Here is a 15638-nt window from a genome sequence, read left to right on the forward strand (position 1 = left end):
GCAAAGCTCCGAGCAGCTGAAAGAGGCAGAAGCACGTACTGAGTTGTTGTGAGGTTTCTTTCTCCCCTCCACAGGGATCTACAGAGAGCTGCGGACTCTGTGGCTTCGAGCCACCCTGCCCTGATGGCTCCATTCAACGGGTAAAGCTCACAGCTTTGTCACCAAGGAGGCCCGTTACGGGGCTGATGACAATATGTTTTAGCAGCAAAATGAAGGCATACCGGCCCGGGGGCGTCCCTCAGCTCGGTCACGTTGCCCATGCCTTGCCCCAGGTCACGCAGTCCCATAAGGCTGGAGCTGGGCCGAGTAACATGGGGTCAGGGGCTCCAGTGGTCTTTGGTCCATCCCTATATGGGTGACAGTGGCTGCAGGGGTCCCTGCGGACGCACTAGGGGCTTCTCTGGGTGCTTTATAGTCAAGTTGCTCAGCCTGGCTGCTGGAGATGAACCAGGGATCAGACAGATCCCTTAGGGGCAGTGGTTGTACCCCACTCCCACTGCATCGCCCATTGTCTTTGCCGGGCTTCTGGCATGTCCGTGAGGTACATCTGTGGCCCCTCTGTCACCAGCCCCACTGCACGTTAGGAAGCCTCTGTTACTTGTCATAAAGCTGAATGAGCGACGCAAGAAAAATCAAGGCGAGGCATCAGTGACCAATGTGGCAAACTCTGTATTTTGCCTGTTTCCTCGCAGGGGGAAACCAGGCGCTGCTACTATTATGGAAACCAGCTGCTGAGAAACACTTTTCTGTTTCACCGCAACTCCCTGTTGCGGCCGTCCTGGCCACCCTCCCCGTGGGACCCCTTCAGAAGACACTTCTCTTCCAGGGGGCCTCTGAAACGAGGCTGCAGGAGGAGCTGCGTTTCCACCCAGTGGGTCCCTCAGTGCTGTGCGAACCACTATGGCCGTGACTGTCGGGGTAAGGAACCGCACGACCCGTTCCTGCCCCGGACCTTTCTCTTGTGGGAAGGTGGCGTAACTGGTTCAGCACAGGCATCTGGGGTCCATCAACGTGCTTCCCTGGGGAACACTGGTCAAAACCTCAGGCTGGGAGCCCCAGTCTTGTGGAGCCTGCAGGGGAACGATCCCCCGGGAGTGCACATGGATGGTATCGTAACAGGGAATTCCCCTTCCATGGAGAACCACTTGTCTGCACGGAGAGCCCTGGGCACAGGGCTGCTGGGGGTGGCTGTCACACATGTCACTCACCCCTCGACGTTCCCAATGCTCCTCCGTTCCCTGGTATCTCTGCTTTGTGCATGGGCAGGTTTCACACCCTTGGATGAGTCTGCTGCCGGGTTAGCATGGGGCAGGCCGGCACAGACTCAGCCTGCTGCAGCAGAGGGTCTTCCCAGGCTGGAAGCTATGCCAGATTTGTCCCTCTTGCCCCTGTTCCTAAGGTTTATTGTCACGAGACGTCCCCAGCACTCACTCCCCAGACTGCCGAGCAAGCACTGGTCACCCCTGGGCACCGGGTCACTTTGTCACCGCAGCCTCACTTTTGCCCCATTTGCAGCGTGCCCAGGAGGGCTGGAGGCACCCTGCAGTAACCGTGGTACCTGCGATGACAAAATCGGTGGCTCGGGGAGATGCAACTGCAGCCAGGCTTTCATCGGGACCAGCTGTGAGCTGTGCGCGCCGGGCAGATACGGGCCAGACTGCCGAGGTAAGGGGGAGGCTGTGGGGCGGCAGCGATGCAGGGGGTCTGTGCAGAGGTGGCTGCGGCACATGGTGCTACTTGGAGAGGGAGGAGGTGCTGGGCTGACCTCTGCAGCGTAGAGCACGGGAATCAGTGCTGCCACCTCGGTCCCCACAATGCTTGGGTCAGGGCTCGGGGGCTGGGGACATCCCTTCCTGGGCTTTTGGTTGGACAGCCGGTAATCCAGCTGTAGTTTGAGAAGCCTGGGTGGCACGTGCCAGGAGCTGTGGCCAGCGCAGCCATGCTGCTGACGGCCTCACCTCTGTGCCAGGGCCACGGGGTCAGAGACCCCTTGTTTGTCAAGTACAGCTGAGAGCCCCAGTCTGGCAGAAAGTATTAAGATGTATTTTGAGCTGTGGGGAAAATCTGTATGTTGTGATGAACCCTATTCAGAAAGAGCGTCTCCTGGGACGTGCTCAGCAGGGACCTGTGCCCCTGTGAGGCAAAGGGAAGGAAAAGGCAATCCCCCATCCCCCCATCCCAAGCTGGATTTTACGAGGTCTTCAGGAATGTTTTTGATGCCTGTGTGTTTGCAGGGACTCGGAGTGGAAAACACATCTCTAGAAATGCCGAGAGGAGGGGAACGACAGGGGTTTGTGGGTGCAGAGGGGCTTCCCCTCCTTCACGAAGGGTGCATGTCGCAGGGCGGGGGGGCAGGGCTGGCAGTGACAGGAAGGGATGTGCGTACCGCTGCGCCTGCCTTCCCGGAGTGCCCACACAAGCCACGTTTCTGCTGTGTGGTTGGTTGTCCCATGGCCTGAGCGTGGCCTTTCACTGCCACCAAGGCAGATGCTGTGACAGTGTTTTTATCCATTCCTCACAGAGTGTAACTGTACCGAGAACGGCGTGTGCAACGGAGGACTGCATGGCGATGGCTTCTGCTTCTGTGCCGAGGGCTGGACTGGAGACCGCTGCGAAATCCCACTAGGTGAGGGATGCCAAGCCCCACCGCCCGCTGTTCCCTGGGACCGAGCGCCATAAGGCTGCTTTCCCAATAGCTGGATTGTTCAAGCAGCTGCTCAGAAATACCTCCAAAAAGGAGTTCTCAGTTGTGGGGCTCATCCTGAGATCTGGCCCGTGCTGATGGATTTCACAAGGGTTCGGGCGATCAGGAGGAGGAAAGCTGTATTTGGTCATGAACAAGTCCCTGAGCTCAGAGGTGCTCCAAGAAGAGGGTGAGGTGAAGGCCTGAGGTGTGTGTGATGGAGTAACGGTCCTCTGCGTTTGGGCAAGGCATCTGCAGAAAAGCACAGGGGGAGAGAGGGGGGAGCGTGGGGCAGGTGGCCTGGGGCAGAGGCTGGTGATGGCAGCTGTGCCCATGTTGCAGCCCTGGGATCTTTCTGAGCTGTGTGCATTCTGGTTTCAGTGATGACGCCCACCTGCTCTCCACCATGCCACCCCCATGCCACCTGCCGCTCCAGCAACCTCTGCGAATGCAACCTACACTATGAAGGAGACGGGAGAATGTGCTCAGGTAGGGGGGCCACGAGGGGCTGGGGTGGCCGGGTGGTGAGCGGAGGGGAAAGCAGACAACACAGCAAGGCAACAGGTGACCATCTCCCGCTGCCATATTGGCGTGACAGCTGGCAGGACAGACAGACAGACCCCCAGGACACTGTGTATTTCCATTAACCTAACACTTGTATCCCTGCAGTGATTGACATGTGCAGCCAGGACAACGGGGGGTGCGCCAGGCACGCACAGTGCACACAGGTTGGTGTGAATGTCTCCTGTGCCTGTGCGCCCGGGTACGGAGGTGATGGCTACGTCTGCGACCCCATAGACAGGTGTGCGGATGGTAGGAATGGGGACTGCAGCCAGCACGCCAACTGCATCAGCACCGGACCGGTGAGTACGTCCCCTAGGTCCAGGGAGACCCGCATGCCTGGGAGAACAGCACAGGTGGCTGCTGGGGGATGCTTCAGGCTGCTGGAGGACAGCAATGTGACAGTGTTCCCTGTTGCTGCAGTGCCCTGGCCTGGCCCTCCTCTCCGGTCCCCTCAGCTGCTGCAGTCACCCTGCGGGTCGCTACTGCCAGGCAGGGGCCGTGCCTTCCGTCTGCTGCCTGGCTGTGGGGATGGGCCTGATGAGGCCATTTTTTTCCCATTCGTCTGTCTAAGGGCATAAGCTGTCAGCTGTGGCGTTTTTGGACTGTTTGGGGTCTCCGGGCTGGTCCTTCAGGGACAATGCTGGCCGTTTTTACAGTGGAACCAGAATATGGGACTGGGGGCTTGATGTAGCACAAGAATCATGAGCCACATACCTCGAAGCTCAGTTGTCTTTCAAACAGCACGTGACAAGGATTCAATGTGACATTTTTTGGTTTGTTTGCAGTTAGACAGAGGCCGCGCAGCCTTTTGTAACTCTGTCATAGTCCCGGCATGCTGTAGAGGCGTTCTGAAGGCTCATCCCCATCTTCACAGGGATACAAGGACCCCCCCAGCTGGCACCTGCATGTTGGCACTCACACAAATGCCATTCTTCCTTTGTGCTGCAGAATGAGCGGCGCTGTGAGTGTAAGCGGGGCTACATTGGCGACGGGATCCAGTGCCTTGAAGAGGCCGTGCCCCCCACAGACCGGTGTCTGGAAGACAACGGGCAGTGCCATCGGGAGGCCATTTGCACCGACCTGCATTTTCATGGTGAGTGTCCTCAAGCCCGTAGTGCCAGGGATGACGTTCCATGGAGAGGTCACACTCCCTCATCCTTCACCTTCTGGCTGGGGCACCCCTCGGGAGAGCTGGAGGGTGGGAAGATCAAGAGGCCGGGGACTCACCTCTGTAGCTTGGTCTGGTTTTCACGTTCCCCTTTTCCCCTACGTGTCATACGGGGAGGACAAGCCATCCTTGTCTGCTCCTGCGTGATGTGTGAGATGGCCTCTGGGGGGTTACACTGCCAGTAAGCACTGACTCCCCGGTGGAAGGTGAGAAGCTCGGAGGAAGCCACGCTGTGTCCCACCTTGCCCTCACTGGAGCATTGTCCACATCCCACCCTCCCATGCAGCAGAGCACCGGCAGCGCCGTCTGTGCTCACGCAGGGACAACCGCCCCAGGGAGGCTGCTCACTCTCTATACTGTACTGATGCTCCCTGGCCATGGTATTTTGCAGATAAGACTATGGGCGTATTTCATCTGCAGTCACCCCGAAAAAAGTATGACTTCACTTACGAGCAGGCTCAGAAGGCCTGTGCCGCAGAAGGTGCTTCCCTGGCCACTTTCCAGCAGCTCTCGGCAGCACAGCAGGTCAGGACAGGGATGCAGAGGTCGGGCAGGGGCTGGCTCCATCGCCTCGTGGGATGGTGACATGCAGTGCTTCTCCCTGGGCTCAGTCCAGCAGTAGCAAGTCCGTGACATGTGGGTGGGTGACTTTTCATCCCCTGGGCCAGGCCCTGGCAGTGCCCAGCCCTTTAGGTGATGGGGGGATGTCGGGTAGGGCTGCACGATGGGAGTGTGCGTCAGGGCAGAAAAGCTGGCCCAGAGATACTATTTTTAATGTAATCATTCATTTTCCTCTGCTAGATGGGATTCCATCTGTGTTTGGTGGGTTGGCTGGACAATGGCACAGCCGGGTACCCCACAGCCTACCCCAACCCCAGCTGTGGGGCTAACCGAGTGGGCATCGTGGACTACGGCTTCCGAAGCAACCTGAGCGAGACCTGGGATGCATTCTGCTATCGGGAGAAGGGTGAGTGGCACGAGCATATTTCCTGGGGACGGTTCTGTCAGGCATAAGTGACATGTCAGGGCAGCAGGCAGAGAACTGCCCTTAGAGCATGAGGCGTGGGCGGGCGGGCAGGCACATCCCCCTCGCCATGCCTGTGTCAGGAGGGAACATGCTGCGGGGTATCCAGAAGTCGATGGAGAGGTGATCAGTGTTGGCAGCACCGGCGAGTTAAGTCGCATCTTGGCGTTCCTGTGCAGATCTGATTTGCACCTGCCGTGACGGGTTCGTGGGAGATGGGTATTGGTGCAGTGGCAAACTCCCTGACGTGCTCGCAGACCACGCTCGCTTCTCCACCTTCTATTCCGTAAGTGATGCCCTCCTGGTTCTTCAGTATGTCAGCAGCCAGCAACAGGGTGGAGGGAGGGATCAGCCGTAACAGGGAGAAGGGCACGCATGGCTGAGAGAACAAACACAGAGGCATTTTCTTTCCAGGGCTGGGGAAGGTAACAGCACTGAGCTGCTGGCAATGTGCTGATGGGGAGGATCTCCCATCTTTTCCAGATGTTGCTCGATTTTGCCAATGACACAGAAGAAGGACTGGATTTTTTCACCTATTTGTCTGACGACTCCGCTCCCAAAACTCTCTTTGTCCCTCTGAATTCTGGCTTCGCAGACAATGAAGTAAGCAAGCAGGGATGAGCGGCCACTCGAGGGCACATGGGATGAACTATCGGAGCCCCAGAGGAGATCAGGAGTCCGCCAAAGCTGGCATGACGGCGATGTGAAATAGCGTGGGGAAGGAGGAGGAAGTTAGGTCAGAGGGGACTTCTTGTGGCGCCTAGTCCTACCCCTCACCCAGAAGAGCCATTTAGATCGGGTTGCTCAGAGCTTTCTCCAGTTGAGCTTTCACTGTTTCTGAGGACAGCGGTCCCCCTTCTCTGCACAGTATTTCTGTGCCATGTTGCCCATGAAATGAGTTGCCTTGTGGCCATGGAGAATGCCTGGGCTTAGGCCAGGTGGGGGCTGCGTACAGCAGGAGGGAAGGGCTGAGAGCCAGCTCAGCTGTTTCTCTTCCCTGCTCCCTGGTGCTTTTTCAGACACTGACAGGAGAAGAACTGAAGCTCCATGTGTCATCCAGCAATGTCATCCTCTTCAGCTTCAACCTCACAACGGGCACCATCATTCCATCCCAGTCAGGATATGACCTCCACGTGTCGGACCTCCCAGTGGGCAACAGTACAGAGCACTCAGTAGGTTTAACCTCAGCGGAGGTCAAAGAAACACCCACAGGGTTTCACCAGAGCTCTTTTGGGACAGGGAACAATGAAGAGGCTTTCTGGTTGGGTGACATCATCTCTGTCCTGTGCTGTAGAATGCCAAGGGGATCAATGACACGATGATTGTGGAGTGGGACATCATAGCTTTCAACGGCATCATTCATGCGATTGCAGAGCCACTGAGGATCCCACCACCCATCATTCATCTTGGTCAGGTGAACGTCTGAGGGCATGAATGGGGAAGGAAGGTGCTGAAACAGGTGGTGCTAGGCCTGGGGGATGGGGACAGGGCGACCAAGTCATCCTGAAGGACTGGCCTCAGCCTCTCTGCTTTCCTGGCATGGCTTGTGTTGGCTGGGCTGCCCACGGTCACACCGGGGAGCCGCAGCAGGACGGCTGTGCAGGAGCTCCCATCGTGCTGCCAGTTAGTGCCATTCTGGCTCAGACTGGAGGACGCTGCTCTTTTTTGACGCAGGTGAACGGTGTGGCACGGGCGTCGGGCTCCGTGGCCACGGGGACACTGTCCGCACTGTGCTTTGCAGTGGTGCTAGCCGCCAGCGCCGGTGCCGCCTACTACTGTGTGAGGCGGCGGCGGGAGGAGCAGTTCGGGTATTTTCAGGTCAGTATGGGCTCGGGAGCAGGCCGCGGGGGCAGCGGCCGCGCTGGAGGGATGGCGGGGGGGGGGGGCAGCTGGGGGGAGTCCGGGGGAGCACGGAGCAGCGGGGGCATGCCCTGAGGGGCGCTGGTGCGGTGGCAGGGGGTGGCCACGTGTGGGAGCGGTGCTGGCGGCAGTGGTGGTTGTTCAGGGGAGCTCCGGGGGGGGGGGGGGGGGCGATGCGGCAGGTGTGCTGAGGGGGGAGGGGGCGCTGAGGGCGGAGGGGGCTCCGCCGGCGCAGCAGGGGGCGGCCGAGGGCCAGGCGCAGCCCGGGTGAGCGAGACCGAGGGAAGGGTGGGAGGGACCGCCCAGCGCTCGAGGCCCCGCCCCTCCCCGCAGGCGGACCTCCGCGCGGACGAGGAGGAGGAGCAGGAGGCGGGGCAAGAGCAGCCACCGCCCGCCCCGCCCCGCCCCCAGCGCCCGCTGGTCGCCATCCCCAACCCGCTGTACGGCGCCCACGCGCCCGACTACGAGCCGCTGCACGTGAGCACTGCCCCGCCCCCCCGCCCCGCCCCCCGCCCCGCCCCCCCGCTCTCTCCCGCTCACCCCGCTCTCTCCCGCAGGACTCGCTCCTGGCAGACGCCGGCCCCGCCACCCGCCGCCGCCCGCAGTGAGGCGCCGCGCCCGGCCCCCGGCGCGCCCCGGGGGCGCAGACAAATAAAGAGCTCAGCGCCACCGGCCGTGCCCGCGCCTGCCCCCGCCGGTACCTGCCGCCGCCAGCACCCCGGCAGGCCGGGCCCCCCTCCTGTACCCTTGCGCTGCCCGCCGTCAGTCCGAGTCACACCGGCCCCAGCAGCCCTTTCGCCCCGTCCAGCCTCCCGCCCCAGCCTGCTCCGGCCCGGTTCTAGACGCCGTTCCCAGCTGTGCCCCGGGCTCCTTCCTGGCCCTGCGCCCAGAGCTGCACCCCGAGGGCAGGCAGGAAGAGGGATGAGCAGCACCCCCACAGTGAGGTGGTTAGTCCAGTTAGTTACACATGCTGCAGACTTTTATTCAACCTTCACACTACACGCAGCACTAAGACATCAAATGCCACATGCACGTACTACAACTACTTGATTAGAGCAGCTACATTAACAACAGTTGTTCAGGCCACTGAGTAGAGAGCAAGGCATTTTGAAAGTCTGCGACAGGCTGGCACATAGCACAAAGATGAGGCGGTGACACACAGGTGACAGACTGATGGGCCAGCCTGGCACACTGCCAGGGAGGAACATGCGGGAGAAAAGACCTCTGTGTGTGTGTGCTCATGTGTGTGTCTCACGGAGAGATGCTGACACTTACATACTGTACTTCCACACCTTTCTCTGAGGAGTTTCCTGGCAGAACATTCCAACTTGGCTCCTCTCCCTCAGCTGCCCCACAATACTGACAGCACAGCTCACACAGCAATTGCTGCAGCCCTGGGCTCGCGAGCAACCACTGCCTGCCCCCACGCTGATCCTCCAGCCCCCCTGCAAAACCGGCAGCCCTTACCGGCCACACAGACACGCTGTGCATCCCGAAGACCCAGCACACACACGTTGCAGTTGCTCACCCACTTCCTTGCCAGCTCACTGCCAGAGCACAAGAAGTGTGTCCATTCTCTGTTCCCTCTTTCCCTTCAACAGCACTAGCCCCTGCGAGCAAGCTGGCACCGTTGCCCTCTGCAAAGGGTGCAGCAGTGAAGGGAGGAGGGGGCAGACTGATGCAACCAACATCTCCAGAGCCTGCACCAAGCACTTTGCCGTCAACTGTTCCCTGTCTCCAGTGACAGCAGTGACAGTCATCTGCATGCTTTGGGGACCACACATTCCTCCACGGGCACCTCTTACCACTTCATCCCCTAGCCATGGGCTTCCCACACACCCAGCTTTCCAACAGTGTGATATTCTCCCATTTCCCGGGCCACCAGAGTGGCACAAACTCTTACCAACCCTCACCCACATAACTGCCCCTCCCCAACACCCTGCCTGTCCCTCGGTGCACTCTGAAGCCTGGCCAAAACCCGCATGACCCCAAGCTGGGTGAAGAACCTACTTTGTCCACCTCACATCTTAATGTAGCTCTGACCTGCCTGGGCCTCCAGGCTGCCACCCTTGCCCCCTGTCCTGTATGCTCTGGCATCGCTATTACCACCTGTCCCTCAGGAGCCACCGCAGTGCTCTGCATGGCCACGTTCCCCTTTCTGACCCCCCCACACCCAGCAGCACTTCATACTCGCCCCGGTCCCAACATCTTCACCAGCCCTGCCATACACCTTAGGCCATGTCTTGGCAAACAGGTGGGAGGCCACCACCTCTACTGGCAGCCGTGCACCTTCCCCGACAGCCTGAACACTGCCCTCTTCAAGTTCCAACAGCTCATACTGCATCAGCTGGCAAAATACCCATGTCCCATGGCACCAAACCCAAAAATACTGACAGTGTGTGGCACTAAGCTCACTTAAGCAGGCATGTCACCAAACGCTTGTTTTTAGACCTTCTGACCTACTCCCACACATCTCTCACTCAGGACTCGCACATCCTGCGTGTTTAACTGTTACCTGCCAGAGTCACCAGCTGGACAGCCCAGTCTGGCAGAGAGCGGGATGGAGCCAAGGGCTGCTGGTACCAGTTCTGGATGGGTAACACTGTCACTGGTTTGTCATACGTGATGCAGTCACTGATGCACTTTGCGGGTTGCCCAGTCAGCAACCCCGTCCCTTCAGTGCCCGCCTGCAGAATCCTCATGCCGTAGCACCCGGGGATTGATATCCCTGCAGCTATAGACCTGCCACACCTTGTCACAGCCCGCGTGGGAGGCTGCATCGCACCCTCCAAGCACCAGAGACCCGGGGCTCCATTTCTGAGCCAGTTCCCTTGGCACAGAGCAGGGAGTAGCAGCTTCCCCACTGCCAGCACTGGATCTCCATCTCACCTACTCCTACAGAGGACTCTCTGTGGCTCCTTTATGGTGCACAACAAGCACCCGCCCTCTGTCCAGCCTGCAAAGCACCTCAGGGAAAGGGATGGAGCCAGTGAAGGGGAAAAAAATAAAACACACCATCTACACACATACTTAAGTGTCAAACGCCCTTTAGTGGTAGACAGAGGTGCCGCTGGCCGAGCAGCCCGGCCCCACGTACAGACTAGCACTGTGCTGTTGCCCGAGTACCTGGCCCTTCACCGGATATGCACCATCTCCTCCAGGAAGGGGGTTTTCATGCAGCCTGTGCAGAGCTGATCCATCCAGAGCGGAGCCTCGTGCTGCAGAGGGGTGCGCCGGGGATAGAAGGTGAAATTCACATCATAGTTCAGCAGGCAGCTGATGGATGCCATGTAGATGTCAGAGAACCGCACCAGCCGCCGAGAGAAGTACGTGGGGTTGTGGAAGGTGCGGAAGATGCTTCCAAACTGGGGGTTGAACAGGTTCTTCGTCAGCGACCTGAGGAAAGAGAGAGTGCTCTGAAGATAAAAGGCCATGGTCGCAGAGTCTTCCCCCTCCAATCCCTTAGCCCAGGCCACCCCACTCCCAGGAAACATTTTGCTATCACCATCCCACACAGGCTGTGATGCAGACCAGTCCCCATGCAGTGAGACTGTGATGAACTTTCAGTGCACTCCTACAGGAGTAAGTCAGATGCGGTGTTACTGTAGCTGTTACCGACAGGGAGGACAGGGACCCTCCTGCAGTGCCAGGAGCTGCAGTAGCAGCCGGCCCATCAGCTCCTCCCAGTGCAGGGCGACACCTCCCCTTCCCCACCTTGCCTTCAAAACCAGTCTGACCTCCCAGGTGCTGGACTGCACTGCTGCTTCCCCCCGCCCCAGACAAGCAACGCCAGGGAGGACCACAGGCCAACAGCTGCAGCACCACTGTCCCCCAAAGCAGGTCACAAAACAGACCCAGTGCAGTCCTGGGAGCCCCTGAGAGACCTCATGAGTGACGGGGACAATACTCACCTGATCTCCTGACGTTCCTTCATCCACTCCAGCAACACTTGCTTCGACTCCGCATCCTGATACATCTGCAAAGACAACAGCAGAAAGCACCATGTTGCATCAGTCCTGCCAGGCCACATCTCAGCTCTCCCAGTTTCCACTGTAACTCCCAGACCCATGAGCCCACTGCACCAGGAGGATGAGATATTTTTGCGAACACAGGCAAGGTGGTACATCCCCCAATTCCCATGCTAAGTCCAAAATGCTGGCTCTGAAGGCAGCATATTACCCATCCCACTCAGACAGGAGCTGTTTACCTGCATTCTCTCTAGCAGCCCTGTCAGAGCCTGCTGCCAGGTCAGGGAGTGCATGTACTGCTCTGTGTTTATGATCCGAATCTCCGTCTCCAGTTCAGGAACGATGGCTCCAGTCCTCCAGCCGTGACGCAGCATGAGGTCCTAGAGGTCAGGGTGAGAAAACAACAAAGAATTCAACATAAAGACTGAAACCCAAGCACAACCCTGTTTCCTAGAAGAGTGGTCTGTTCCCATTATAGATTCTCAGGGGACAGGCGTCCATGGCCCATGCCAGGTCATACCAGTAACAGCCATCTCCTGGCCAATCAGCTGCATGAAGCACCTAGAAATGTGGGATCCAGACAAGCTGCTCTCAAATTCAGAGGCCAGCAGATGTTCTTTACCCACAGAAAGTACTTCAGGAGCCCTTTCTCCACTGGTTCCTTCTGCCCAACAGCAGACTGGAGATGCTTATGTGTCATATGTATGCCCCGAAAGCCACAGCCTGCACAGAGCACCCAGCACAGCATAGCGGAGACCTGAGCACATACATCAGGGCCTTGCCTTATACTCCAACACCGCTGCAACCACAACAATCCCACAGGGTTGCTCCCACCTCACTGGAGAGCAAAGACCTTATCACTTACCGCAAGGTCACTGTACAGATGGTCGCCAAAGTACAGCACTTTGGATCCACGCCAGCCTGTCAGCCTCAAGAAATCAAAGAGGTTACCCTGCAAGTCAAAGGAGCACAGAGAGCAACACGGTTACAGGCTGAATGCCTCCATCCTCACTGTACGGTACTGGGCAGTCACCCCAGCAGCGGTCTCAGTGCAACTGGACGTGCCACCTTACCACATGCAGATGGGAGCACTCTCGTGAAATGCCAGCCTGCTCACTCCCCCCGCCATCTAAACCCAGAGGTTTCTGTCATTCCACACTTTATTTCACTTTCTTCCCATGTGACAACACCCCTTGTACATCCCTCAGTTTTTCTTAGGCTACAGAAAAAGGCAGAAACTCTTCCAAACCCAATAGGCAATTCAGGGGAAGTTCTGTGCTCTAGGGCACAGCAAGTCAAGAGGACTACATGGACTAAAAAGGCAACGAAAGGAGGCCATGTAGAGGCCAAAAGTGAAAGACACCTAAATTAGAAAAGTCTGAGTGATGGACAGAAAGAACCCCAGGTGTTCTGGGTTTAGAAGTTGTTGGGCTCAGGCAATAATGACTTCACCTCGCAGGGTGCATCAGAGGCAAGGTGAGCACCATCATGCAAGGCTCACTGAGTCAGGAGCACTTGAGGCTGTTCTCACATCGCTGACCACCATCCCAACACAAGACTAACACCACCCATGCGTTCACAGGAATTGCTCCACCAAGCCGAAAAGCCAGGCAGCTTGGGCAGACTCACAGCTAAGTAAAACAAACCAACCCCCAAAGCACCAGCTAAAGCACAGCACAGAGCAGCTTTCAAGGCTTTCCAAACACCCATCTGCACACAGAGGAGATGTCAGTGACCCCCCTTCCATCTCCACACAAGTTTTCCACATGAGTCACAACAAAAACAAAACCCACTAGGAAAGGAAAAGGCCCCATCAACGCCAGCAGTCGAGACTGTGCCAGCACAAGCAATCAATGCAAACCTGCAAGGCACTAAGCAGCAACCTCTCCACCCAGTCTCCAGTGCCAGGGAAGAGCTAGCATGCCTACCCAACAGCACCAGCCTGGACAGAAAACCCCCAAACACAAGCCACACCCCACAGCGGCCTGCAGCCCTGCATCTGGCCACTGGCAACACACTGTATGCACTGCAAAGGGTACCCAGAACCAGGGTGCTGGGCCTCCTGTTGCTCCAGCGTCACTGAGGCTATCACTGGAGCTGTGCAGGCTGGCCTCTGCATTTCTTGCACATGACGTTGCTGCTGCTCGCTTGACCGTTGCTCAGGAAGCCACTGGCAGAGCAGGGAAATGGACCACAGCCCTGGGTGGAGGATGGTCCTTTTGCTGTGCTCTCGTCAGCTCGAACAGCAGTGGGCCTGACAACCTGACAGCCAGGAAACTTGTGCTCAGACCTCTACTGAGCCACAGACCTGTTAGGTGACCTCCAGGAGCTGGCTGTCCTCCTCCTGACATCGCAGACTAGGGGAGCGATGGGAGTACATACATGTCACAACCAGAAAACCCCACATCTATCAGAAAGGACTACAGGGCCATCCCTTGAACTTCCCAGTCCCCAGTGCAAAACACCAATTTGTCCCATTTGTATGAGATACCCACAGCACAACCACAACACAGCTGTGCTTCAGGGGACAGGAACAGCTCAGAGGCCTCTAACAACATCACCAGCACAGCAAGGTCCATGGCCACTAACACTTGCCAGAAAGAAGCATACTGTGGCACTCTAAGAAACCAAAAGTGCTGGGGACAGAGTGGCTACAGCCAGGATACACGCTCTGTGACGTTCCAAGAACCACAGATGGGCCACAACCTCAAAGCAGTCAGATGAACATCGTAGTGGTGGGGGGAATGAAGAGAAGCCCCAAACTCTACCCCATCTCTCCTTCCTCCTTCACCTTTTCCCTTCCTCAATGCACCATTCACTTGGGTGAGCAACCTGTGGCCACAAGACACAGGTGGTCAAGAGCAGGATTTAATTCAGCAACAAACCCCACGGCTGAGGTGCACCTTTACTCCTGGGGGAGCTGCTAACCCACTGGGAAAGTTTGCCCATGGGACAGAGACTTTGTATGAGCTCTATTTGCATGTTCCCAGCTCGTAGCTCTTGGCAGAGGATGGGATGCTAGCAGAGCACTTTGACAGACCCACCAGACAGGCCAGAGGCTACTCAACAACATGACCTACTTTTCTATTACCGGTCAGGTCCCAGCTACTTGACCGCTGTCTCACTAACAGTTTCTTCCCGTGGGATTGGACAGCTCACACAACCAAGAACAAACTGTCCTAAAGCCGGAGGCAACGTTTTCTCAGGGGACAGACTCGCTACAAGAACACCCCAAGGCAGCAAGTTCACCAGAGTAATGGCCCATCCTTTGGACATGCTGGTCCTTCAGGAAGGGGAGAGAGCCAGGAGCCAGGCTTTGTGCCCTGTTTGATCGCCCTTGTTACTCTGTTACCTCCTCCAGCCTTATGGAGGACAGTTTGGAGTGAGGTGTGGAAGATCTTGGCATACACATCAATTGCAGAGAGGTCTGCCTTCTTACCCTCAACTATCTCAATCTTGGGGAACCCCTCTGTCACGAGTGAGTGTGAAACAGGACAAGACTTTCAGGACCAGGACATCAAAAGAGCCAAGGGAAAACTGCACTATCGGCCACACTGGACAATGTCAAAACAGAGATCCTAGGGTGAAGGTTTCATTGTACAGTGGGGCAGGGGGCATTCACTGACCCCTGCTGCACATACAGAGGATGTTTTCCTACCACTTCTTCTCAGGAACTCAGCCTGGCAGAGATAACTCAGCACAAGTCCTCCTGGGCAGAAAGGCAAGCACCCAACACCCTGAGTTAACTGGCCTCACTTTGCCTTTTTGCCCCTTATCCCTGTCTTTCCACCTCTAATGCCAAGCCCAGTTGAGCTGGGTGGAATACATCGCTTTTGTTACACGCCTTTCTACACCATGGCCTTCACAGAACTGGGTAGGAAACTGTTTCAGAGCTGCAGACAAGTTTTCCTACCAGTCAGCTCTGCTGTACCTTATTTCAGCTCTGCTTCCTGCAACTGTGAAAAGCTGCGATTGCCAGGAGAGCAGCCTTTCCTACACTACGGCATGAAGCACCTCTCACCACTCTCAGAAGCTGGTTTATCGCACACTGACAGGCAACGCAGGCCTTGGCAGGGCTTTCCAGTACAGCAAAAGACCCTTTATGCTAATGCTTACATCCCAGCAGAAGCTGAAAGACTTTTCAGAGGCACGCAAATCACAACGCTATTGTTCCACAGCATGTCAAGAGAGCAGGCTGGAAGCATTTGGAGGGACAGTGTCCTACCGGGCCAGCAAGAGCTCTCTGCATGTGGACAGAGAGCATCTCTCACTGCCACCAGCCACTGCAGCACACAGATCTTTGAGCGTGCCTTCTTACAAATGCCCTCTATCACGGGTGCTCTTTTCAAGGACTTTATTTTTTGCTTTTCA

General features: G+C 57.2%; 2 protein-coding genes across 4 annotated transcripts in view; one reads left to right on the forward strand and one right to left on the reverse strand.

Annotated features, from left to right (window-relative positions):
• The window catches only part of STAB1 (stabilin 1), a 57801-nt gene extending 49833 nt beyond the window's left edge, over positions 1-7968 (forward strand). For all 3 annotated transcript variants that reach the window (XM_040590151.1, XM_040590150.1, XM_040590152.1), the window contains 16 exons: positions 75-140; positions 693-918; positions 1516-1665; positions 2522-2626; positions 3065-3172; positions 3353-3546; positions 4196-4340; positions 4807-4940; positions 5217-5382; positions 5619-5725; positions 5923-6042; positions 6459-6611; positions 6734-6853; positions 7114-7257; positions 7633-7776; positions 7857-7968. In XM_040590151.1, coding sequence (XP_040446085.1) covers positions 75-140; positions 693-918; positions 1516-1665; positions 2522-2626; positions 3065-3172; positions 3353-3546; positions 4196-4340; positions 4807-4940; positions 5217-5382; positions 5619-5725; positions 5923-6042; positions 6459-6611; positions 6734-6853; positions 7114-7257; positions 7633-7776; positions 7857-7907 — 2133 coding nt within the window. In that variant the 3' untranslated portion in view covers positions 7908-7968. The remainder of the gene's footprint in view (positions 1-74; positions 141-692; positions 919-1515; positions 1666-2521; positions 2627-3064; positions 3173-3352; positions 3547-4195; positions 4341-4806; positions 4941-5216; positions 5383-5618; positions 5726-5922; positions 6043-6458; positions 6612-6733; positions 6854-7113; positions 7258-7632; positions 7777-7856) is intronic.
• Positions 7969-10329: 2361 nt separating this feature from the next.
• NT5DC2 (5'-nucleotidase domain containing 2) overlaps positions 10330-15638 on the reverse strand; it is a 28706-nt gene continuing 23397 nt past the window's right edge. Inside the window, exons 11-14 of the mRNA XM_040590179.1 lie at positions 12133-12219; positions 11507-11647; positions 11211-11275; positions 10330-10695 (exon numbers count right to left, since the gene is read on the reverse strand). Of these exons, the coding sequence (XP_040446113.1) occupies positions 10434-10695; positions 11211-11275; positions 11507-11647; positions 12133-12219 (555 nt within the window). The 3' untranslated portion in view covers positions 10330-10433. The remainder of the gene's footprint in view (positions 10696-11210; positions 11276-11506; positions 11648-12132; positions 12220-15638) is intronic.

This window comes from Falco naumanni, chromosome 4 (genome assembly GCF_017639655.2).
Source record: "Falco naumanni isolate bFalNau1 chromosome 4, bFalNau1.pat, whole genome shotgun sequence".
Classification (NCBI taxonomy): Eukaryota; Metazoa; Chordata; class Aves; order Falconiformes; family Falconidae; genus Falco; species Falco naumanni.